This window comes from Mixophyes fleayi, chromosome 5 (genome assembly GCF_038048845.1).
Source record: "Mixophyes fleayi isolate aMixFle1 chromosome 5, aMixFle1.hap1, whole genome shotgun sequence".
Classification (NCBI taxonomy): Eukaryota; Metazoa; Chordata; class Amphibia; order Anura; family Limnodynastidae; genus Mixophyes; species Mixophyes fleayi.
The window spans coordinates 96311924-96339284 of record NC_134406.1 but is presented as its reverse complement, the minus strand read 5'-3'; the positions used below and the strand labels follow the sequence as shown (position 1 = coordinate 96339284).

At 37.9% G+C, this 27361-nt stretch overlaps 1 protein-coding gene across 1 annotated transcript in view; it reads right to left on the bottom strand.

The window, feature by feature from the left end:
* POU6F2 (POU class 6 homeobox 2) overlaps positions 1–27361 on the bottom strand; it is a 227367-nt gene that overhangs the window by 6812 nt on the left and 193194 nt on the right. The window contains exon 7 of the mRNA XM_075214358.1: positions 12570–12738. Coding sequence (XP_075070459.1) covers positions 12570–12738 — 169 coding nt within the window. The remainder of the gene's footprint in view (positions 1–12569; positions 12739–27361) is intronic.

Sequence of the window (27361 nt, the reverse complement as noted above, 5' to 3'; positions counted from 1 at the left end):
TCTGTGATGTCACTCAGCTTGGGTATAAATGTTAGTGCTTGCACAGATGACTCTGATAACAGGTCTACGGGCAAGTGGAAGTGTCTACTGTATACATTTACTGTTAACAATGTCTACAAGATATCACACAGTCCAAAATAAGGTTATTCTATTCTATTTCTTTAAAATTCATATTTAAGATCCAGTAACTTATGCATTAAAAAAATATATGAAAATAATGTTAGAATTAAAATGACATTTTGAAGCTATATGGAATTATAGTCTAAAACGATCATCCTAAATGGAAAACCTTTAGGATTAAACAGTTCCTACTCACTAGTTTTTATCATATGTATGGTTAAACTCTTATTACCAAGGTGAAAGAATGTAGTCAGGGCATCTTTTGTCAAATCAGATTAGAGGGTCTCCATTCCCCAATGCAATAACCGAGGGGTAACTTGTTTCCCAAAATTAGAATGTACCAAGTGAGCAATACAAGTCACAAAATGTGTTTGATACAAACTGCCCTATTAAATGGGTTCTTACTAAATTTGTGGAGGCAAGATAAGAGCCCTGCCAATTGTTTTGGTGACCCTCAAAATAGCCAAGAGTTTTGACACTTTGTGGCAGTGGCAGATTCAGACAGGGGAGGCTCGGGGCAATCCCCCCAAATCCCCTCCATCAGGGACGAGGTACCTGAGGCCGCACACTAAATACATGTGTATGTTGGCTGAGAGGCTGGCAGAGAATCCTGCCAAGCCAGGCTGATTGTGTTTTAAATACATTCAAAGTGTCCAGCCAGCCTCCCCTACCTGGCTTTCTCTGTTGACAAGCATATGTATATAGTGTACTGCCACAGGCAGCCCGCTGCTGCTAGGAGAGAATAAGGGGGTGGGGCACTTAATTTCCATCCCTAAAAAAATACTTAAGTCGGAAGCCAAACTTGTAACTGTATATGTGCACTCAGAATTCAACCTTCTCAGTATTGGACCCAGGTTTTCATCTGCCACCCGGACTATGGGGAGGTAACTAAAGGATCAATATTGAAGGAAATGCTTTCTCTTCGAAGCCTTCATTTTGAAACTGCGTGGATCAGGAAACGTGAGTTAGAGCTACTTTCTATATAATGAAGTTCAGTAACTCATATAGAAAGTTCCTTTGATTATTCTAACGGAAGTTTGTGATGACATTTGTCTTTTGAACTCCGTAGACATACCATTGGTGCACATTTAAATATAATACTGGACTATTGTCCTATTGGTAAGGACCATTGCTCGCTTCATATGAACTTTGGTTTTGGCCAGGATTAATCATATAAGGCCGTGATGGCGAACCTATGACATGCGTGTCACTCTGGACACGCTGAGTCAATTTGACTGACACGCAGGGCTGGACTGGCCATCTGGCACTTCTGACATTTGCCAAAAGGGGCAATGGCTAGATGGGCCGGTCCGGCTCCCGACTCCCACCTGCCCCCGGTGCTTCCGGCTCCCAGCTCTAAGCTGCCCCTGGCACTTTCCCTCTACTTCTGGCTCCCAGCGCTCCCGATGTGACGCGGTGCACAGTCTTTCTTCTGGAGGCGCAGAGTGAATGCCGGCAGCCTTAGCAAATACCAGTTAAGGTAATACCTGCAGGGGGGGTGTGTCAATGAGTAAAGAATACTGGGCAATGGCTGTAGGAGGGAGGAGAAAAGAAAATACATGTGGGGGATAAGTAAAAATTACTGCATATGGGGCAAAGACTGTAGGAGGGGGGTTCATGGCTGTAGGAGGGGGGGAAGAAAATATCTGAAAGGGGAGCAACTAAAACTGGCTGTGGGGGGGGGGGTAAAGAAATACCTGCAGGGGGGACTATGAATGTAGGATGGGGTAATGTAAATATCTGCAGGGCAGAGTAAGATAAATTCCAGTTAAAAATATAACTCTTTCTTTATTAGGGCTGCAAATATCACCAAATTATGGATATTTCTTGAAATGACACGCGACCCAAGGAAGGCTACACTTTTTTACGATTTTCACCACACCAAGCTGAAAAGGTTAGCCATCACTGATATAAGCTGATCACCTTTTGAATGTATGTATCTTGCTTTGATGTTGTTTATTTTATTATAGAGATAAATCATAACAATATTTTATTTATCTATAAATATCTTTTGTATCCATAACTATCAATTCACTCCTTTCTTGCTTTTCCCGTACCGCAGCAGTTAATTTAACATTGTACACACAGCTGCACTAATTGTTTAATTTACCTGTTTGGTCTGCCACTGACCACCCTTCTCCAGCTTGGGCTGGAGCCTCTGGTTCCATCTGCACTACGGCCATCATAGATGAGCCTTTGCTACACTGAGCTTAAGACCTGGGGGCATCCACGTACCTGTGAGCACATAAAGCTCTACGGGAAAAGTGGCTGCTAAAGAAGAAGACATCTACACTATCTGATCTAAAAGCTCATCTTGGTGGTCGTGAGCCTTAACATCTTTATGCAGTTACTGTTAGCATTTATGCAAAAACTGTTAGCCTTTATTCAGATACTGTTCTTCTTTAATGATCTATCCTTCATTAAGTGAGTTTCGGTACCTGTTCTGGATTGAAAATTAGCTGGGATAAGACCCAAACATTAACAGTTGTTTTCTCTGCACACTCTACAGTACCATCAATGATAGTACACAAATGTAACATATCTGGGCATCCATATGTATTGATCTTTTACAGATTTAATATATTTGAGTATTATTTCTTTAAATTGTCCCTATCTTAGAAATTGACATGGCTATCATGTCGTTCCTTAATGGTAAAGCCCCTGGAGTGGATGGCATACCTATAGAACTGTATAAAAAACATTGGTCTTTTTATGTAAGTTATTGGAGAATTCAGCAAACTTTGCGAGGCCGGCACCCTCTCCCCTTTCATGGTGGAAGCAATAGTGGTTTTGCTGTCTAAATCAGGGAAAGATCCATTATATCCCAAGTCCTATCACCGAGTTCACTTTTGACAACTGATGTAAAAATTTTGGCTAAACTACTGGCTTTGAGGTTGAACACGGTGGTATTGGAACTGATACATCCTGATCAAACGGGATTCATGCCAGGCAAGTCCACATCTAATAATCTTAGGAGGCTGTGTGGTGACCTCCCTCACAGACTAAAGTTGTGGTGTTCTTGGACGCAGCCAAAGCGTTTGAATCGGCAAAGTGGCCGCATCTGTGGGAGGTGCTATCCTGCTTTGGGTTGGGTCCTAAATTTATAACTTGGGTTAAGCTCCTGTACTCTCACCAAGTAGCACGCATATGCGTTAATATCTTTCTCAGCCATTCCAATTGGATGCCCACTGTCCCCGGCTCTGTTTGCACATGTAATAGAGCCCTTTTGCTTGTCTGATCCATCATGATAAACAAATTAAAGAACTTAAAGCAGCACATAGGGAGGATAAGGTGGCATTATACGCCGACGATATGTTGCTGTTTCTTTTGGACCATGATGCCTCCCTAATATCTTTCTTGCGGGTAGCTGACAAATGTGGGTGTTTTTCCAGATTGAAAATCAATTGGGACAAATTTAGCGTGCTTCCTTTGGGCTAAGAATGTCCCGTGACACCATTGAAAGTTCTCCAATTAAAATGGACACCCAAATTCAAATATCCGGGAATATGGATTACTAATTCCCATTCATAATATGTAGAGCTGAACTTACAATCTCAAATTGAGTATCTTAAATTGAAAATTCATGCTTGGAGGAAGCTCCTGCTTTCGATCTCTGGCAGGATGAATTTGATGGTGCTACAGCCATAAATTTTATATATACTTCAGCAGTCATATATATCCCACCTTCCATTTTTCGTAGCATTGACCAATATTTGGTCTCTCTGTTTTGGAAAGGGAGGGAGGGCGAGGGTTAAGCTTAGCTCGCTATTCAGGTCCAGATCCTCTGGTGACCTTGCGCTTCCTAACTTGACATTGTATTATATTGCCTCTCAGTTGACCCATCTCAGTGCATGGGTTTTTGATCCTGAATATCATGATCTACATTGGGAATTAGTGTGCCAATTTAATGCAAACCATGCACCTTTATAGTCACTCCTGTCAGCAGGGCCGCCATCAGAAATAATGGGGCCCAGTACAAATGACGAGCCCCGATGAGTGCCCCCTCCCCCCAATAAGCAACCCCCCCAAACAGAAAAACCTGAAAAAAAAATCTTTAAAATATACTTACAGTTTGAGATGTTGCAGCTACTGCTCGCTGCTCCTTCTTCTTCTGCAGCGGCGGGAACAGTGGTGTGACTTCAGGTCACACCACACAATCAGTGAGAAGGGAAGATCACATGATCACAGGGGCGGAACAATGATTCCCTTGCGATCATGATTGGCAGCTGCCTGGCTGTAATAATCACAAGATCACATGATCGCAGGGGAATGATTCCTCCACCCCTGCGATCGCATTCTGCTGCCTGGCTGTCACGCTGACAGCCAGGCTGAAGACAGCAACAGACAGTAGCGGAAAGCAGCGCAGACCAGCGGAGACGCAGTGAAGACAAACGGAGCCTGGAAGACAGTGGGCCCCGTGGTAAGTTTGGTTTGCGCCGCCGCCAGGCCTCCTGGTGAGCACGGGCCCGATTCAACAGTACCCCCCGTACCCCCCTGATGGCAGCCCTGCCTTTCAGGACGACTTAATTCATGGTCTTCCCCGCTTCTGATACAAGCAATTAGGATTTGGACAATTAGTAATAAAATGGTAGGTTATACTGATACTGACCCATGCACACCTATTTGGGGGACAAAGAAATTAAAGGAATTGGACACAGTGGAGGAGTCCAGGCAGTGGTCCCAATATGGTGCAGTGGTTCTAAGTTAATTATATGACACAAATGTTCTCAAATTTTTTGAACAGTTATCCAGAGAATTCTCCATACCCAGAACAATTTTCTTCTCCTACCTCCAATTTACGACATGCTATAACCACATAATATAAGGGGGAACCACCGGTAATTGTTATGGCCCCACTGAGGAAGCACATACAGGTCCTTGGTCACAAGGGCTTGATTTCACATATGTACTCGTATCTCTTATATGAATCCACAGTGGAGGATTTGAATGGCCTGAGAAATCAGTGGGAAATAGATCTAGGGCCTTTAATAGATAAGGACTGGGGGATGGTACTGGACAGCACTAGCGGTTACACAGCGTCCTTAAAGTTCCAACAAATACAAGTTTTCATTTTGCATAGGGCTTACTTGATCCCTATTAGTTTGGCAAAATTCCCGCCCTGATAACACTCCCAAGTGCCAGAAATGTAATTCAGAAAATGGTAATCTTTGGCACCTTCTTTGGGAGTGACCTCGCATACAAACCTATTGGCTTACAGTAACTCACTGTATTTAAAAAACTGGAATTGAGGTGCCCTTTCGGTCACCGGCCGCCTGTCTCTTTGGGCTCCGCCTGAAGGATAAGGTCAATGAGCTAATGCAACTTTACATTGGTGGCTAAGGTTAGCCCCGGCAAGTTCCGTGATTAAAAATTGGAAAGCATTGGTCGACACTACTATAGGGCATGAGAGGTTTGTGCTTACCAGGAGACAGGCCCTAAAAAAATTTGAGGACATATGGTATAGGTGGCTTGAGTTTTCCTTTGCACTAGCTTCCCTGAGCCAATGGGTCCCGAACGCATGAGTCTTCGGGTCCCCATGTCTAATGCTAAATGTCAAATGCTAAATGTCAAATCTTATATCTCGATAAATACTCAAGTATGGGCATATATGGTTCATGTTCCTTAATGAGATTAGCACATATGATATTTTTTTTGCAATGTTCTAATATAGATAATTCTCCTAACACTGATTGTGTTATACTTGCAATTGTTTTTCTTTTTCTTTATGTTATTTTTTGTTCTGTATGTTTGTACCTTGAAATAGCAATAAAAAAACTTGATTTTAAAAAAAAATTGTCACTATTTATACTTGATAGAGTGAATCTAGTTAAGATGGTACACTTCGCAAACATTTTGAGTGCTGTTCAGCAGTGTCCTGTGTTTAATTCTCATCAATAACAAAATATATGTCTACTTTTTCTCCTTTATTTGGAACAATAGAAAGTTCAGATTAAACTGGAAGCTGACATAAAACATATTAAAATGGGGAGGTGTAGTGTTGGGGGATCTCTCTGTGTGTTTGTTCCTTTTAGGATAACCCCACCCTTTCAAGCACCTGCTATAGCCTATAAATTGATTGAGCAACTTCCAGTTCTTTATTAGGTGTAGTTTTCTGTCATCTTCAGTTATAATGTTACACAACATTTTCACCTCTCACTCATAAAAACAGATATATTCATATTATTTTATAATTTACCTAAGACTTAAGCACACGGGAGTAACAACCTAATCAGTCAGGATTTACACAGGCTTTGTCAAGGGTGCGGAGTGTAAAGAACCCCAATTTCTTCACCAAGAATCTCTGCAAGGTAATGTGGGCTTTGCTGCTCGAGGTTCGCAGGTCGCGTTCCCTAGGGGAGACCCCTGCCGTGAGAGGAGAGAAGCTAGAGAGGTTGCGGTAGGAAACAGAGCCGGTCGCCAGAGGACAGAGCACAACAGGTAATGCAGGTCAGAGAGAGGATTCAAGTCAATATCAGGGTAGCCGGGGGTCAGGTAAACAATTGGGCTGCGCGGTACAAGGGAGAATGGAGCAGCCAGAGTCAGGAGAGAAGTCCACAAAATACAGGTACCGAAGGGAGATCCAAAAACATAGTCAGGAAGCCTGATCAACACTAGAGGGGTGAAGCACAAGTACAGAATACACAAGGAGCAGACTGAACGCTGGGAACAGAGAGCTGAGTCAGATGCTGACAGGAACTGTTGCTCTGACTCAGTTCCAGTGTCAGAGATGGGCTAAATTGCAAGGGGATTTGAATTCCCAGCCTTGACAGTCACATGATCACACTGCCGAATGATAATATCCGGAAGTTGGGTAGCCCGATCTGCAGCAAAAAGGGAACGGGAACGTGGAACAGGTAAGCTTCTTACACTAAGTACTAAAGACCCAGAATATCTTTTGTGTTGGCGAATCCTGAGGTGTCACCATATTTCTATAACAACTTACTGGCAGGACTGGGCCTAATTGTGGCAAAGAATATATTTTACACAAAAGGGTTTGACAAATCCAATAGGACATAGTCCAATTACATTGTACTCTTACATTTTATCTACATTCATTGATTAATTTGCTTATGACTCATCTTGAACTGCCAGGAATCATAGGTGCTTAATTAACTCCAATGTGCGCTCCAATTCCTACTATATGCAACTGCAGTAATGTTGTGGGATTCCTTTTCTGCTTGTAGTGGATGGCAACTCTCTTTATTCAGTAATGAATTCAATGCTATGGATCTTCTAGTCTTGTCATTAAAAATCCATCATCACCCACCTCATTCACCATATCTCAGTTGTCACTATTCATAGAATTGCAAGCAGTATACTACACAAATGCATCAGAAAAGACATATCTCCATCACATATCATGATCACATAATCAATGTATCTACCCCAGAATCTTAGAATGAATGACAAGACAATGTTGTAAACTATATCATGCTTCCACTTATGTGTTTTCTATCTAAATTATGTTCAGGTGATTAAATATTGTAGGGCTATTAGAAATGGTATTGAATTACTACCTAGAGACACAGTATATTTAGATGACTGGAAGCATACAGGCTCATCCTAGGTTAGAACGTAGGAGGATTTGATTGTCACAATTAATTATTGTATTGTATCGGAGTAAATATTTTTTGTGACATAGCATGCATTGCTGATGGGGAGTTTCTGAAAGATATATGACTCATAGAATAATTGGGATCTCTGGATTATTTTATTTAATAAATTAATTTATTTTAATTGTGTTTATTTGGGTGTCATGTTTTATTTGGTGATTTATGATATTATGTAGGTCAAATTAAGATTTTTGTAAGGTATATTGTTACTTTCTCTTTCAATAAAATGTTTATATACCAATGTATAAACATACTCAATTAATTCATATTCAAATAATACATACCAAGCATATAACAAATATTATATATATATATATTCCATTATGAACAAGCTTACAAATAACACTGCCCTGCACAAAGGAATCAGGACAATATCGGGCACCCGTAATACACTCCTGTTCATGTCTATGATATGTCTGTTTCCTATATTATCAATTTGTTTACATGTCATAATAATAATAATAATCTTTGGGTAAAAGCAGGGAGGACATATAACAAAGAGGGACAGAGTTTTCTAGTGGTATTAGAGACTTCTGGGAATATCCAGGGTTATGCATGTGCCTAATGACAGAATACCATTGTCAGATTTACAGACTGTATAGTGATTGCTGTCTTGTATATTTAGAGTTTCCATATGGGCAGTGGTCGAAAGGGACTTCTGCTAATGCTTTGAACTGCTCTGATTATAACACTATCAAATTACATTTACTTCCATTTTCCATACCACCACCTCTAAATTTCCACTTTCACCACTAACTTTTGTACTTAAACAAACTATATATACTAAAAGAGTTACCCACCTCAAAATAACTTTTATTTATTGGCTTGTACAAATGTTTACTTTATACATTGCTTTTTCTGATCGTAAGTCAGGTATTTACACAATCAGGCAAATATATTATTTTTGTTGGTCTTGAAATCAATACAGCACTGCTGTACTCTCTGCACTAGATGAAAATCTGTCTGAGGCTATAAAAAAATGTGACAAAAAATTCACAGATTTCACCTACTAAGATGAAATATATACTCTCTCTCTCTCTCTCTCTCTCTCACTTCGAGAGAGAGAGAGAGAGAGAGAGAGAGAGAGAGAGAGAGAATCTTACCCTTTTAGTCGACTGCTCATCCTGATCTGTAGCACATAAGTGGAAAAAGGAACAATATAGGAGATAACTGACTGCAAAGGTATTGTCAGGGATTAAAGGGGGGGGGGTTAAATTAGCCACAAGTTGCCACCGGACATTTCCTTGGCTGTGCACATTGCCGGCCAATACATTATCAAATGTCTGCTTCTTTTCTCCTTGGATTTCTATTGGATGAGAGGGAAAATGAGCGGAGATCTGAGTAAAAACGTGGTGTCTGCGGACTGTACCGGAGAGCTATGATGGCACCTCACGACTAACTGATTTCTCTCCATAGAGTGAGATTGGATGGCATGTTTAGATTTAAAAAGAGATATGCAAGTTAGATAACCAAACAGCACCAATTGAGATTTATTTTATCAATACTTGTTTAAAAAGCATTTTAGCTAAAATTACACTACTTCAAAGAATGGTTTCTTTTTCCGTTATTTAACGTTAAAATTTATTAAAACATGTGGGTTAATCAGCACTGAGAACCCACTTTACATAAACCATACATTCATACATTTTTGCACCAATTAATTCAAATGGGAGATGCCATACTGAATCACAAGATAAATGAAGTGCCTTCATGTATTCCAATTGAAGAATACCCTAATGGTATATGCAGACTTAGAACACCACATAGCCAGTCCCCAAATCTTGCTACGTGGACTGTCCATGTGGTGTTCTAAGTCTGCATATACTATTAGGGCATTGTTCAGTTGGAATACATAATGGCACTTTATTTATCTTGTGATGCAGTATGGCGTCTCCTGGTTCCCCACTCTGCCCTTCTAAGCATGCATGGAGGCCAGTACATGTGCAGTGAAACTCCAAGTGGGCATTGCCAGGGGCGATAGTTCTGCCACTTGGTATATATGTAAAGCAAGTAGGAGGATTCTTCCTCTGGATTTAACAAGCAATTACTCGCAGAGATTATTTTTTTTAATAAGTAATGCATAAGTATAATTTAATTCTATGTATGTACTAATATTATTTTTATTATTATTATTATTATTACTATTATAGTGAACTGCAATAAGTATGTTATTTTGTGCATTTTCTTACCACACACAAACCACATTCACTAATTCCTCACTTAACTCTCCTTCCCATGCAAGCCCTGATGTGTCAATTGACTTTCATTATTACCACAGACACTGCTCGTCGATACAGGGAGATAGAAGATGCAGCTATGCTGAGATGACTTGACTAACTAAATCCATCAAATGTTTTTATGTGCTCTATATAAAAGTTATTGACTTTGCATAGGTCTATAAATTTGAAAGTGTTTCAAGTAGCTGTGTAAAACGTACGTAGTATACAATCTTCAAATGGAACAGAACAAGTTAATGATAGCAAATTTATTTATTCAAACGTTAAAAAATGCCAAAATACTAAAATATTGCAGGTTCGCACACCCAGCAGCAGAAACAGTTATTCATTGCATGTAATTAACGTAACGCACACCTGTATTCATATTTATATTGTTATAATTACCAGGAATATTATTTATCACCTATCTTTATTCTACAAAATTAATTCTTGTTTGTTTTTTAACTCAATTTCAAAATGTAATTGTCGAAACATACCACACTAATATTCATCCAAAACATTGTCTATTGTCATCATTTTATACTGTTTATCTATGTATCAATGTAATTATTGAAAAGCAATGGAACCAACCTACAATTTCAATATATCAAAAAAACATACAGCAATCTAAATGACACATTATAGAAATATTTCATGGTCCTCGATAATGAATTGCTGTAGTGCAATATTTTTACTTAGACATCATCAAATAAACAAAATGTTCTGGGAATTGCGAATAAACAATAATTATCATAACATTTGTAAGGTTATTTATATCACATTTTGGATATTTCTTAGATTGTACTAATATACAGTGATTGCCATTACTTGAGCAAGTATTGTTCTTAGCTATTATGGGACTCTATACATGCTCAGAAATTAAATTAAATTAGAAAAGAATGCTTTACTTAGCAAATACCAATAATATACAATATAGGAATATTTGGCTGATGTTTTGGAGGACAGACTATAGAAAAGTGTCACTTTTACCATTTCTCGGGCATACCATAGGGCCCATGTAGGCATTGATCAAACAGTTTGAGTTCTGGTACTGAACTACATTTCCCATGATGCTTTGCATCTGCCTCTGACCTACTGTTGCTCAGTTACATTGCTCATAATAGACAGAGAGCCTCTAACTGCAGCATCAGTTGCAGGGCTGGATAAGTCACACCAAATGACAACTTACACTCATCATAAACTCTGACATGCTTCTCTTTTACAGGCAAATGTTCCCCACTGCTCCTTGTGCTGTTTTTACAGTCATGCACATTACATAATGCCCTTTATTGTTTCAAGATGCCTGTCACTTTGTAACATTCATTCATCATCAGGACCAGAAACAATATCATATATACTGAATATCATATATATATATTCTAGATCAAAAAGTGGATGTAAACACACAAACAATAGGATGAAAGCATGGTCTTATAAATGTCACAGCCTTTAATGTACCTGACAACCTGTGACAAGTTAGAACCTTTAATTTTTCATGAGTGGCCATAACAGTATGGATTTGGGTGGTAATGTCAACATTTGATGTTTATTCCAAATGTTATTTAAACATAAAATGCAATTATTAAGAGACATGAAGTCTGCACCTTCTCCAACCCCAACTATCTTTATCCAATGTAAATAATTGCACTTGTGTTTTTCCACATTACAGTACAAGTTTTTACCAAGATTAGATCATAAGTGGAATAATATATTATATTATTATTATTATTATTATATTATATTCCTAATCAAACATTTTTTTGCCAGGTATGACACAGAATAAAGATAATTAAACTATATCACACGTGAATCACTATAGAGCCACACAGTGAATATCATTTTTGATTGTAGCTCTTTTCAGATCTTCATTGATGGCAGTCATGTGAATACAGTTCTAGAAATACACTTTGATATGAATCACTGCTATTGTAGACATTACAGCAATACAATTGTGGTCATCTTGATTTAGCTAATGTCATTGTATTAGTAAAAGCTGAAACAAGAAAAAGTAGCTTTTTAACATTTACATTCCCAGCGATTGATATTGTGTCTATTATACAGATATCTGTGTTCTCCAAGAGAATAGGTGTCTCTGGTAAATTAGGGCAGTTTCACAGCACTGACATGAGATACATCTTCATGTAGTATTGCATATTACACTTGGGGGTGGGGTACATTTTCCCAGCAAGCCCAGCAAGGTGTAAATGCCAAGCGTCGGTGGTGGTGATAATTCTGTAGTGGCAATGGACGGACCTGCCACCTGTTTAATGTAATCTGGGTGGCGAGTCAGGCCATATACATACACAAATCTATCTATCTATCTATCTATCTATCTATATATCTATATATATATACATGGAGGTATACATAGCACTTTATAAATTATTTCTCTGTTATACAGATGTCTGCTTAGGGTTTGTTAGAGGCATCTTCAATTTTGCCTATTAAGAAATTGAGCTGTAACATGCAGCAGCTCTGAATTGTAAAATGTGTACAAAAAGAAAATCTGCACCTAATAGAAAGAAAAAGTAGGAAGATGATAGACAAAGAATACTTTATGGAGGAAGCAATGTACACAGCATACACATTAGGATATGATATTTAGAAGAGAAATACTTACTGCTGACTAACTGGCCAACACTCAAAGCTGAAGAAGAGGAAGATGAAGAGGAAGAAGAGGAAGTTTGGCGAACTGGACTTTGAGCCATTGATGCCTGATTGTGAGCCAAGTGCAGAAGATTGGCCTGTGATGTTGCTGGACCCACCGGTGGCTGTGCTGGTTGATGGAGCTATATGTTGAAATGTAAAAATATGTAAATAGATCACATCTGTAGGGTACAATGAACTACAGCACTGTAGAAATAACATGTTATTTAGATTATGCCCATGATCTAAATAAGAGTAAAAGTGTCACCTTTAATTAACATTTTTTGATTCAACAGTGAATCAACCATGAAAGCAATTTATTTTAGTACTGCTTAGTCTTTTAAGTTATAAAGCACACATTGGGAAAAGCTCTACAACAGCCTTTATCAGGTACCCCAAATGTTTCCTCTGTAAAACCAAGCTATAAGTCTTTAAGTTGCTTGACAATGTTCATTCTAAAACTTCCCAGGTCATAGCTAAAGTTTTAAAAACAGTTAGCAAATACAATGCTAATGCTGATTAGTGAGCAAACCAAATTGCGTAGGTTATGTTTCTGAAATGCTACACCTGACAACTGGATTATAATGCAGACATTACCATGGGCTGTTGCATTTCTGGGTTTAGTGATGGCTCCAGAAAAGCTGTACCCAATTTGGTTTTGAGAAGATACAGTATGATTTGCCTACACACCTTTGGGCTTTAATGAAAAACTATGACCTTATCACCCTTTTGTAATCGACATTTATTTTTTTATTAACATTGGTGTACTACTGGAACGATTTATTATTGTGTTTTTATTACAAATGTGCTTATGTATTTATTGACTGTATTACTTATAATCTAATACATGCACTTTGTGAATCAATCAATGAACTATTGTTGTGCACCTAATTTGGTTAATTATTGACTGTGGACACTATAAATGTTGGACCTCCACACTACTTTCTTTATGCCTACATTTTTTATGCATACTCTTGTGTTCATGAAATGGATTTATTTGAAATGTGTATTCAGTGTACGCAATATTGGTTCATCCAAATGTGCTACTATTGGTGAGGAGCAGAGTAGTGCTTAGAAGCAGTGTCAGACTGGCTCACCGGGACATCGGGGAAATCCCTGGTGGGCCCCGCTGCCTTAAAACCACACCATCATTAACATATAGGTGGAGTGCATCTGGGGCCAATAGTGTTTAAACCCTCGGGTCCTATGTAAAAGGTGGCACCTGCACCTTTAACTGAAAATCTGCCTTTGAGTCACATAGTTCACGACATTGGGATCTGGGCCCGCACTGGATCCCTTTTTATTTTATTGCTCTTTTAACTTGACACTTTGAACTTTGTTCCCTTTTTTCCCTGGGGGTGGGGAGCATGCAATGTTCATGGCATAATGTGAATTGTGAACATTAATCTGTGGCATACTGTGAATTGGGGACAGTAATCTTTGGCATAATGTGGATTGGGGACATTAATCTGTGTCATCCTATGAATTGGGGATCTGCAATAAAGGTAATTCCCATGGAGCCAAGGTCAGGAGGTGGCACTGAATGTTCTCACTAAGGGTAATAATAGCATGTGTCTGGACAGGTTAATTGTAACTATTCTGAGACAAGGTGCCCCTCTGCTTCTATATATATGTTTTGTGTGTGCCTTTATTTCTTGTGTTTCTTTGAAACATAATTCTTTCATATTTGTCTGTTTCATTATAACATCTACATACCTTCCACTGGTATGTATTGCTTTTTGGGCACTGTCTTGCTGTCCTGAAACTCAGAACTTCTGTTCTGCCTGCCGGGAGATATGTCACACTTTTGTGAGCAGGCACTGTACACTTCTGCCAATGGTGCACTCAGCAATGCATTTTTTTAGAAGGGGGCTTAGTGTTTTTCACACTCTAGGTACAGCCACGCTCTTTGTCCGGGTGCTCACAAGTCTTTATTATGGTCAACTATGAAGGGCGCCCCAAGAATTGCTGTAGCGGGGCCCAAATTTGCTTTTGGCAGCCCTGTTTGTAAAAGCACATGTGTCCTTGGAATGCAATCACCAGTGGTGGACACAGATAGATTCTATTAAATTTATCTATCATTCTATCAAAGTTACATTTCACTAGATTAATATGTGATCTATTTGGTTGTATGTCATGAATAGGAGGTAACACAATGAGAAGTAAACATGCTATTTTTTTTTTATTTTACTTTAGATTTTGTATGTTCTATAATTAGGTCAAGAAAATGTGAGGGAGGTTGTTTTGGAGAGAACAAATAATGGAGAAAAGATGATTAGTAATGAGCTATAAAGCAGCTATAAAGCCCATCATTATGCTAGTTAAAGCTTAAACCATACAAATCAGGAAATATACCCTGCTATATACAGCCATTCTATTGCCTGTGGCCATGGATCATAATGATCTGTTCCTCCCTTCCTCTCCTCCCCTGCTGACCTCATCCCACATTGGGCATGTACCACAGGACATGCGAGCTGTCCCACGTGTGTCGGCAGCAAGAGAAGAAGACCGAAGACCCTGCAGTGCTGGAATGAAAGCAGGTAATTGTAGGGGCGGAGGTGATTTCAATGTAATTTAGGTGGGGGCGTGGGCTATTTAATTAATAGTGTGCAGAACATATCAATTTATTGGTGATTTGATGGGCCTGTCTATGGGATATTTTAAACCTGGGGTGGTTTGGGGTCTAACAATTTAATGTGTGTCGGAGTCTGGGGAGAATGGTAGCTTTTTATTTAGTGTGAATACTAGTTATTTAGTTTTGGGACTTTTTAGGGAGGATAATAGGTTTAATGTCTGGGCTGCTGGGGGGTGTGAATGTGTATTTATTAAATGTAAATACTATTAATTTAATGTCTGTTTATTTAGTAAGTGTGAATACTATTAACCTAACATTAACACTGGTTGGGGAAAGGGGCTAGTCTGTGCCCTCATTGCTAGACTTTCCATATTTAATATACCTAACCCTTTTTCCAAACAGGACCCCAACATTCCAAGATCAAGACAGCAAATGAACTTAAGACATCAGCAGCACCAGGTAGTGAAAGTTGCAAGAGCAGGACATTTTGATTCTAGTGGGGCAAGAGTCCCGATCTAAGGGGTGGGGCCTGGACAATGCACTCTTTATATACACTACATCCTTTATATAAAACACTATGCCGATAGCCATGACCTTCATGGGCTGACCACTCCCTCTCTAGTGTCTGGTCTCACCTCTATGGTGGCTGCCCACACGCCCTCTGATGGGTCCCTACCATTGCAGTCCCCTGGTGGGCCCTTCATGCCCAAGTCCAACACTGCTTAGAATCAATTTATATGTTTTTCATCCTGTAAGTGTATTTTTAATAAATCAAAATTGCTTTGTTTTATAATTTTTGTCAAGCTCTCTCCAATACCTACATATGTGCCTTCACGGTACAATAACTGCCAAAAATGACAAAACAAAGTTGCACCTAAATTGCACAAAGTCAGGCCCTACCTTAGCATCACCATAGCGTGAAACCTACCCTTAGAAAAAATCTGTACCACAAACTCTAAATGTAGTCCAAGTTCTCTTCCTTAAATGAGCTCTAACTGCATTGTGCAAAGGATCTTGAAGGTTATTATTTCAGACAACTGTAAAGCAAGTAAACACTATAGCTAGGCAAGTAGTAATTTTCAAGAATACAATTGGAATTCACAAGGTTCAGGCTGGGAGAATTTGCTATAATAAATTAAATACTGGTGGAATTCCTGCACACTGACTCAAACGAGTGGGTGGAACTTTTAGGAGTAATGTTATAAAATATATTCATCAATTAAATAAATGCATGTATTATGTCACTTTGTTTGGTAGACTCTTCAGTTCAATTTGGTATAAATTGCCTTTCAGTTTATTTGTCTAGATGTTGAGTTTCTTAAACAACATTTTTCTTTTGTTTTATGTAAAAAGTAGTCCGCCAACCAGCTGAACATTGTTTATACTAGTATAAAAATAAAATGTATGTTTTTTGCAATGGGCTGTGTTCAGAGACACATTAAACCAGCCACTTCTAAAGTTGTAGGCCTGCAAACGTGAGTTAGATAGAGCTCTGTGCTGTTGTTTTTAAATCAAATGCTGAATTTGCATCAGGGAAAACATGTTGCAATGCAAGGGGTGCAAGTGCAATTGTTTTGCATGCAGAGAAATTACTGCCTGCTTTTGCATGTAGGACACAAATAATGCTCAATTTTATTGGAATGCAGCAATTTAGAGCTAGAATGTGCCTCTTTCAAGCTCTTAATCTGTCAGCATATTTGAAACGTGCCCACTCTCCCCCAGAGCAACATGGTTTTACCAATGTTCAAAATTGTATCTTCCTTTTGTATTTGCTCCAAACTCTAAAATGGAAACCTCAATATACATTGGCTCAAACATGATTAAACATTAAGCCACTAGCAGTCTCATTTTGTGGTAGAAGCAAATTCAGCTAAAGTGTCAGGGGTGATACTACAATTAGAGGAACTTAGGTGGTTGACTTGGACGCCAGTGCTTAGGTGCCTAAAACACATTGGGCCCAATTAATCAAGATATGCATCATGAGCGCAACATGCATTTGTTTAAGAATGCGCATAAATCGGCTCTGCATACTCCCAAATTCAACAAGGAACGGATCTGAAGATACGTGAGCTTATGAATTCGGGTGTAGGTCTGCTCTGCTGTAATACATAAGACAGTGCAGGATACGTCCAATGCCTATTTGGAATATACATTTGCAAAAGAAGCACAAAGAAGAATAACAAATTTTTTTACCTTTTAACACTATAGGCATTAATTATAAAACAGTTAAAAAGAAAAAAAATGTTTTATATATTTTTTTCATGAAATACATTTATTAGGATGATCTTAATGCCTACTGAACATAAAATTCCTTTTTACAGTTGCTCCTGATTACAAATACATGTTATAGCATGAATACGAGACATGTAGCTGGAGCAAGAGATATGGCAGAAAAACACTTTGAGATGCCCAAAGCTTGATTCAGATGATGCAGAGTGTGCTCGAGTTTGTCACGTCCTTACTGTACATTGACTACAGGCAAACGACCCTATCCCGCCCCTTTCACTCCCAGAAATCATAGACTGTAGTAAATGTCCTTTGCGTATATAGAGGCAGGGAACACGGCTACATTCATTTGTGTATGTCCCCGTTCTGGGCCGGTGGTAATCTCTAATATGCTATTATGTGATGTCAATGTGAAGTGCCGGGATTTTGTGTATTTGGATTTAATGAGAGCACATCGAAGATCTTCTGTGTCTTTGTAATAGTAAGTCTATATTTTATTTATGTTAAAATGATAGTATTCAGAATTATTTTGCCTATATATTGCTTGTCGGTATAACCACCATCGTAATGACATACCCCACCCGTTCTGGGCATGCCCGGAGTGATTTTTGCATATGATACGCACAAGGTTGGCATATACGAGGCTTGATGAATCAGGCCCATTATGTCACTCATCCAGTGTTTTGGATGCCCCACAGTGCCCCACACACAGTGCTGAACGCTGGCAAGAAGGAGAAGCAAACAGAAGTTTCTTACATATGAGGCTGCTGGCTGCTGCTCCTCAATGTCAGTGTTACATCAGGAGTTGAATATGATGTCACAGTCAAGCACCACACTCCTAGTCTGAGGAGCCGGAAATGCTGCACCTGTCTACCTAGGTAAGAAGCAGCAGGAGTGGGGGCGCTACTGCTTGGAAGGGGGTGAGGTGCAGTGCTTTCCTAATACATCCCCAGGGCTTGCACCGGCATTGTAAAGCGTGCATATGGTCAAACTATGTTGTGGTAGACACAGGGAAAATATTGCTTGCTTTAACATTACATGTTATGTGCATGTTTTGTAATGTATTTTAGTGCACTTCTGTGGCCAGTAACAGTTCCTCACTTCTGTTTATGTTTAAATACTATCCTTGGTGGGCAGAGAACAATGTAGAAAGCATTAAGTCTACACACTCCACAGTTCTTCAGCTGCAACACTCACGCAATTGATTAGTGAGTGCTACTGATAGTTGAAAGTGTAAGTCACAATGACTAATAGAGGACAGGCACCTGGAAATCTGGTGCAAACTCTGACAACCCACGAACAATGTATAGTCAAGACTTTAATTGTAAAAAGTAGGGGATTTTAAATTTGAACTAATTGAAATGTGTTTTACTGCTATGAAGAATATATTTATACGTGTCTAATGTGGGGAAAAAATTACCATAAATAGTTTTCTTGGTTAAATGGTCACAGAATGGCAGAATATTCTTTTTCTGTATTTTTGGGCCACTGACTTTTATTGTGATCAACCAACTGGCTAAAAATAAATGACTTTGCAGTTGCCTGAGAAATCCTTATAGAGGTGAATAATAAAAGTATGTGAAGTATGTTCTTGCAGCGCTCAGCCCAAATGTTTTTTTATATGTGTTGTGGGGGGTAAATCTACTATATATTTCATACTGTACCTAACAGTTTAGCATGAAAAAAATATTTTAGCTATGATCAATATACACAATATACACAATATACACAATACACACGATATACTGTGAAAGTTAAAAATATTGGAAGTCATGGAGGCATTCTGTGTACATATAAAAGTATGGAGCCACAATCATAGAACTGAGTGACTTTTAGTATCCTTATAGCTCATAAGGTAAGTTGAGATATTCCCTTTAATATATAAGGGGTATTTTTTAACAAACAAATTAAACATGTCAATATTTATTTTACTACTTTTTGTTTAGTTTTAAGTTACATTTTCATTGTTTTTAAAGAGACGAAAAGGAAATCATTCAACTTGTCACTTAATTGCTTTTTGTGAAGTGATTCTATAATAAGTTTCTGTATGGGGGCATGGCTGGAGTGACACTGCTGCTGGGTCTATTATAAGCAGTATAATATCCGGGAAAGATAAAGTAGAGAGAAAAACATAGTTTAATAACATCTATGAATCCTATTATCTACATAGTGAGATATGTGAAGAACAAAGAAAGAAAGCAGAATGAATATAGCACTTTAAATTAGCTTACTATAACATTATATCAATTCATTTATTGATGCCATAAATTAATTAATTAAATGTAGAACATGTATAAACATGATATAGGTGACAATAGACAATACAGATCAAATAGCAAAAAGATAACATAGCCACTTATGTATACCAACTGAATTACATATCACTGCCACATATTGGTCCTAATATTGTTACCAACTGTATGGTAGAAAATGAAATACATCCATAAATTTGTGGCTAGAAGGGGAACACTTTAGTATGAGTTGGTCAGCTTAAAATATATTGCCATAAGTAGAATTAACTAACATTCACTGTGTTTAATACAGAGTACAGCTAGAAGTAGTTAGAACAGAATAAATTGTGTATTTGGTGAGCACAGAGCATCAATGTATTTTTATTTATAGAATTTGTACCCCCCCCTTCATTGCACCCCAGTTTGTACTTGGGAAGTGCAGAGCTCAATGTCTGTTTATACAATGTGGCCCCCAACTATCTTGCACTCTGTCACGAACACGCTCCCAGCTGCCGTGACTTTGGGGTGTTTGCTGTATGAGGTCACACATGATTTCAGCCCGCAGTCTCTCTCACCTATCACACAGGTTCTAGACCTACGGAATCGCCCCCAAACACAGCGCTCTCACACCCCCAGACACTTCAAGGTTCAGCCACCACCTATTGGGTACGGGCAATAGGACCCCAATATACTGTCCCACACTGGCACACAGGCTTCTAGTTATCCACAAACTTACAAGACCCACACCAGCACACACAGGGTTAACTCTTCACACCTCCAGACTGTTACACAAATGTAAATACAAGCACACACAGCTTGTTAATCAAATGTATCAACAAATCACACACTGGCATTTCAAGGGTTAACCTGGTCGAGCAATCTCTCTTCTAAACAGGCAATGGACTCTTTAGAGCAGAAGTCCTCAAACTACGGTCCGCGGGCCACATGCGGCCAGCTGAGGCCATTTATCCGGCCCGCCGCGGCATTAGCGGGGAGGGGGGTTTCGGGGCTCCCTTCGTTGGTGGGGGGAGCCGGGTAGTAAAAAAAAAAAAGGTACACTACTCACCTCACCGCGGCACTGGCGTCCCTCCTCCTCCTTCCTCTCTGCACTGTTGATACTGAATGACAGGCATGACGTCATCAAGTCACGCCTGTCATTCAGTGAGGAGCAGCGCGGAGAGGAAGCAAGAAGAGAGAAGACAGAAGAGAGGAGAAGAAAAGAAAAGCTAATAGAAAGGTAAGTAAAAAAAAGGGAATAACGCAAAAAGGCACAGTATGGAGGAAAAAGGGTAGAAGAGGCACAGTATGGAGGAAAAAGGGTAGAAGAGGCACAGTATGGAGGAAAAGGGGTAGAAGAGGCACAGTATGGAGGAAAAGGGGTAGAAGAGGCACAGTATGGAGGAAAAGGGGTAGAAGAGGCACAGTATGGAGGAAAAAGGGGCAGAAGAGGCACAGTATGGAGGAAAAAGGGGCAGAAGAGGCACAGTATGGAGGAAAAGGGGTAGAAGAGGCACAGTATGGAGGAAAAAGGGGCAGAAGAGGCACAGTATGGAGGAAAAAGGGGGAGAAAAGAGACACAGTATGGAGGAAAAAGGGGGAGAAAAGAGGCACAGTATGGAGGAAAAAGGGGGAGAAGAGAGGCACACTATGGAGGAAAAAGGGGGAGAAGAGAGGCACAGTAAGGAAAACGGGGGAGAGGCACAGCATGGGAAAAAGGGGGGAGAAATGCACAGTATAACAAAAAAAAGGTGAGAGAAACAGCATGAGGAAAAAGGGGGGAGAGAGACACAATAGTGGGGACAATTAATTAATTTAAGATGGGGTGGTTTGGGGAGAATGAGGTCCCTTTATTAAATGTGCCTATGAATTATTTAATGGCAGTGACGGTTGCGGGAAATAGGTATATTTCTGAAATGTAAATACTATTAATTTATTGCTGGGGCTGTTTGTAGGGAGGGAAATAGGTTTATTTATTAAATGTAAATACTATTATTTTAATGTTGGGGCTGGAGGAAGGCCTAATTATTAATCATGGGTGGTACTGATTTAACGCCGGGAGTGGCTGTAATTTTCTAAATGTACCCATTTTTCTTTCCAAATAGGGCCCCTAACATTTCAGGATCCAGACAAGCCGCAACTAAAGAAACCTGCAGCACAGGTGGTGAAAGTGAGAAGAACAGGTAGGAGAGAGCAGTAAAGTCTGTGAAATGTTGTGATTCTAGTGGGATAATCCCAATTTTTGGTGACCGTTCAATGGTGTACACAACAATGCAGTTTTTTTTGTCTGTAGGAGGGTGGCCTGGCCATGCCCAATGATGCATTATCAATGGTATTTTAATTTGCGGTATCATTGCTAGTTTTAATGTGCATTATAAATTTTATTTTTAAAGTGCGGTATCATTGCTAGTTTTTTTTACTATAGTCCGGCCCTCCAAAGGTCTCAGGGACAGTGAACTGGCCCCCTGTTTAAAAAGTTTGAGGACCCCTGCTTTAGAGTATCAAGGACGCAACTTATTAAATTATAGATTTAATATACAAAAAGTACAGGGCATTCAGATAAAAATAAAAATAATGAATAAACAATTAATATATTGACATAACAAGCAAAAACAGTTTAAAATAAAAAGGGTTACATTCAGATTTGCACTTACATGAATTGTATTCTGGCCAAGGGAAATTTGGCTAGGAAGATGGACAGCTTATCAATGTGAAAAGGGTTTGCAAAGGGTTTGCCTAACTCAATTACCTCCTACTGGGCTCATTTGGTCACACATTTATCTGAGTTGAAGATCAGGTTAATTTATGTATTCATGCAGAGATTTATTTGGGCCCTGACATTTAATATTCTATTTCAGCATATCAGATTTATGCTCTCATCCTGACACACCCCATCTCTAGTTTTATACATTAAACACAATTTGTGTAAGGTGATTCCTTAGGTGTTTAATAGCTGCTAATGCTTGGGGGAGTGTATACCTTTTAAAGCTGTGTGCCGGTAAGCCTTAACCCAGCTAAAAAGCTTTTCCATGATCATGCTAAAGAGCAGAATTAATCCATGGTTATATTTTGTGTAGGACTGGCCAGAAGGTGAAGACTTTGACATGAATTGGTCAGCTAAACATGTATTGCAATATGTGGTACTAACATTGCCAGTTTTTAACAGAGTACAGCCTGAAGTTAGAACAGCATTAATGGTGTATTTGGCGAGTGCAGAGCACCAATGTTCTTAGTCCTTAGTTTATCTTCACAAATGTATTACATTGATAAGGACAAAATAATTAAAAAAGTTGTTCCAATAACTGATTTTATAGGGGCAAGGGAGACAAATAATACACCTACATCAACCTGCAGAAATAATGGCTAGATGTCAAAATATATTGAAAGATATTGTATATTGAAATAGTGTATTCTCAATGAGCATCCAGCAATGAGAAAAAGCAGGTTCAGCACCTATTTATCAAACATATATTTTGCTTAAATTAAGTTAAATTTAGTATCAGGGCTATTTAACAAACTTGTCTCTATTAGCTAACGTCATCTGAAGATGGCGTTAGCAGTTCTATAGTAATAGTCTAGTTAGAGAGGGATTTTCTGATCTCTCCCTGCCAGGCTGGTCTCTCCTTCACTCCTTCCCTCAAATTAAACATTTGTGCCACCATGTGAATAGCCTGGATTACCTCCAATGCAGGAATAATTATTTAAAGTATTATTACTCATTACATAAAATATCTTCATTGTTTTACAGTTTGCATCTCTTTGCTATCATAATTGATATCTATACTTTGCTGCAGCAGAAAATGCATACAATGCTTTGGCTACTGTATTATGAGTAATATTCCATCCAGAAAATATTGTTTTGTCACGACTGCTTTTTTTAGTGGGTCAAAAGAATAGTTGCCATAGCAACACCTCTTTGTTTACACTCTTGAGTGGTAATCAAAGAGGTGAAACGTGCTGACAAGGGGCACATCTAGGACCACCTGCTGAAAAAGTCAATGGGGAATTTCTATAAAAAGTAATGCTTGCCATTTACAGACTTCCTAAATGTTATGTTACGATAAAGTAAAATATCACCAGAGAATCTTTATTTTTCAGAAGGGTTAGTTATAATCAATATTACAAGACACCAAGAGAAACATAAAAAGCTGTGTTCTCTTTCTGCACTGATTGCAGTTTCACGACAAACAATTTTTATGGAGGGAAAATAACTCAGACTGAATGATCGTTAAATAATGTGCATTCCTTTTGCTTCACCCAGTTTCTCTTTCAAGATGCAGATTCATCACATACAGCAAACAAAACAAAAGAGTACAGTCATTTTGGCTACAGAATTCAATTAAGGTTTCTTGTTAATTGCAATTTTTCAAATGAAAAATTCTGGTTTAGCCTTGCTAGCTTGGTCATTGCAAAAACACTACATAATCCATTTTCATATTTGTAAACGTAGGTTACCAATGCTTTTTTTTTGACACATTGGCCAGGTTGGAGTATGAAAGAGCACACAATATGATGCAAACATCCATTTTCACTCTTCTACATGATTGCATACACTCCTGCACTCATCTATATGTATATATGTATCCTAATGCTTCTGAGCATCAGTTATAGCAGTGATTTGTATCCCATATGTAGATATGCAAACTGAACAATGGCTTAAGGGCCTTAAACTACACTTAAACTTTGCAAGTCAGTGAATGACAGCCACACAGCTTGAAATCATGTTTATTAGTATTAGTATTGACCAATCAGAATGGATAATACTGTCTACTAAAAAAAATCCCATATTTTTTTATAAAGTTGAAAAACATAACAAAAAATAAAAAAGAAACATTCTCAGCCTGCTACATAATAATGGCTCTCTTTCAATTGTTTTCTGTTGTAAGTAAGCTTTACATAGACTGGAAACATTTAGCTCCATGTTTGACTAGAAAAAGTTGGACTTCCCTTATTAAGAATGGCTGATTTTGTTGAAAAGAGTTGCAGAGGCATACAGTGTGACTTCTTCTGGACTTTGATGAATGGGAGCCAACGTATTTTCAGCAGAACTCAGCATGAACAAAATTAATTTCTTTTATGATGAAATGCCAAGCCAATAATCTGTAAACAGCTATCTCCATGACTGCCTAAGGGCTATCTAGAGCTTTTCACATCTGGACTCATTCAACACACACAATTGGCTGACACTACATGTGATGCAGCCAATCCCATCACCTACTTAATGATCCTTGGAAGGGTTTTTACGCAAATGGAAATCATAGACTAAACATATATGCTGATTCGTATGCCTATTACAGTGATCAAGGTTTGTACATGCCTATGAATTATCTTTAAATTAAATTGCACTTCACAAGTTAAAAAAGTTGATGCTGGAGTGAGAACTGACCATCCTAAAAAAATATACGACAATGGGATGCAGAATTAAAATAAATAGTAGAACATTTATCAAATAAAGTCAATATAATAAATAAGAGTAGGTTTAATAGATGGATACGTTTATTTTGAAATATACAGTATGTACAACTTATGTTCAAGGCCATTATTTACTGTAAATGCTGCATTACACATTGCGAGTACACAAAAATGATTAATTGTAAAATTAATAGAAAATTAGTAATTTATATTTCTATGCTGGCTTCTGCCCTAAACATGTACCTAGTTGGTCCGTATGGAAAGTACAGCTCACCTTGTGTTAGAAATTTATATCCTGGTTGGAAAGTGGTTTTCTCTGGTACAAATACTTTTTAGTGTTCATTTACTTGTGTTACACAAAGTTTCTCAAACTTTAAAAATTTTCAATTAAACTATCTTTTATTTTGTTTTTTAACATGGAACTCTATATGTGTAATTCATAAAAACTGTGCATTTTTCAATTATTAGTTATGTTTTTTTAAAGAACATAACATTGAAAAAGAAACCTCCACTTTAATCACTACGAACATCTGTATTGCGAAACAAAGAAAAAAGTGGGTGTGACCAATATAGTGTAAAAACATAACAAATATTTTCCAGATCCACAGTAATATTTATAATAACGTTTTTCAAAGAAATATTTAAAATTTTTATTTTAATGTTATTGAATGAACAATGCAGTATCTAATGTTCATTTTCACTTTTATTAATTGTATATATAGCAAGGAGTTTATCTATAAGATCAATATTTATTAGTTATATAGTTTAACAATTTTTTAAGTTTGTGAATTTGTGGCTTTGTAGAAGATTATTTATTTCATCTCGTTATTTATACAAACAAATTGTTTATACCTACAAACAGGGAGTCACACACACACACATGTATAGATACATAAGTACATATATATATTACATTTATATATATTTATATATATATATATATATATATATATAATACAAACATATATATATATATATATATATATATATATATATATATATATATATATATAGAGAGAGAGAGAGAGAGAGATGTGTAAGATGTATATATATGTACGATATATATATATATATATATATATATATATATATATATTTTACACATTTACATATATATATTTCAATTTAAACATATATATTCTACAATCTCCATAGTGGCTCCCATGGCAATTGTTTGTTAACAAGAATGTATATGTATTCATATGTAGTCACTAATCCAATATCCACATTTAATGGCACAGATAAAGAATCTATTCTCCTGACTAAACTATATTGTCAATCCTTTGTTATAAATTATTTAGATAACTTAATTGATAGAGCGTGATCCTGTGCTTCTCAAAAGACCCCATGTCGCCTTCCGGTGCCGTCATCATGCTCTTCTAAATCTAAATATCCCCATAGCAAAAGTATACTTACTACGGGCATAATACAATCCTGCCTAAAGTTGTCATGGGAACCCAAGTGTTATCTTTTGGACCCATTAGGATAAATTCTGCAGTATAAACATTAAATGAATGACTGTGTTTTATTATAGTGTGTTAGTATTTCTCACTTATAATCGTTAGTTAGTAAAATGTCATCCTCTTATGTATGTTTTTAATGATTTTAATACAACTTGTAGAGTTTATAAGGCTAATTCACCTAGATCAGAGCTTTTTTCTATTTTTCCTCTGTTTTGAGCCTATAATAAGAAAACTTGTATACAGAGCTTGTATATAGAGGACAGAAGAAGAATGCAACAATTAATAACATTGATAACATATGTTCACATTTTGATTTGGAAGGAAAGAAGAATATTCCATTGTCTACATATTAGACAATACCTGTAAGGTATTGGACACTGGACAATATTATTGTATGAATTTTATTACATGACAGATTATGGTGCCTAGAACATTCACTTTTTATTTTTTTGCATTGTTGTACTAGTTGGAGCTTTTCTAGTGTAGTAGGGCAGCCATAATTATATTGGAGCGCTCTGGAAGTTTTTTCTTTTAGAGAAATCCATTTGCTCCTCTATGTTACACTCCGAGCAGTGAAATGCAAAGCTTCACACAAAGAATTGCCAAATATAACAGTACAATCCCAATGTCTTTTGTGGGGGCATGCACTTGGAGTGCACTAGGTGGCCAGAAAACCCAAGGTCTTTTGCGTTATGCATTGAGTACACTTTGTAAATGAGACCTATTTTGTGTGGTCAACAAGTGCTTTTTAAGATATGCAAGTCATGCAGTCAATAAATATCTTTTATCCAAATGTACAATCTAGTTTTTTGGCTTTTAGTAATGGTATCTATGTATAAAAAATATTTTTAGGTTGCATAGA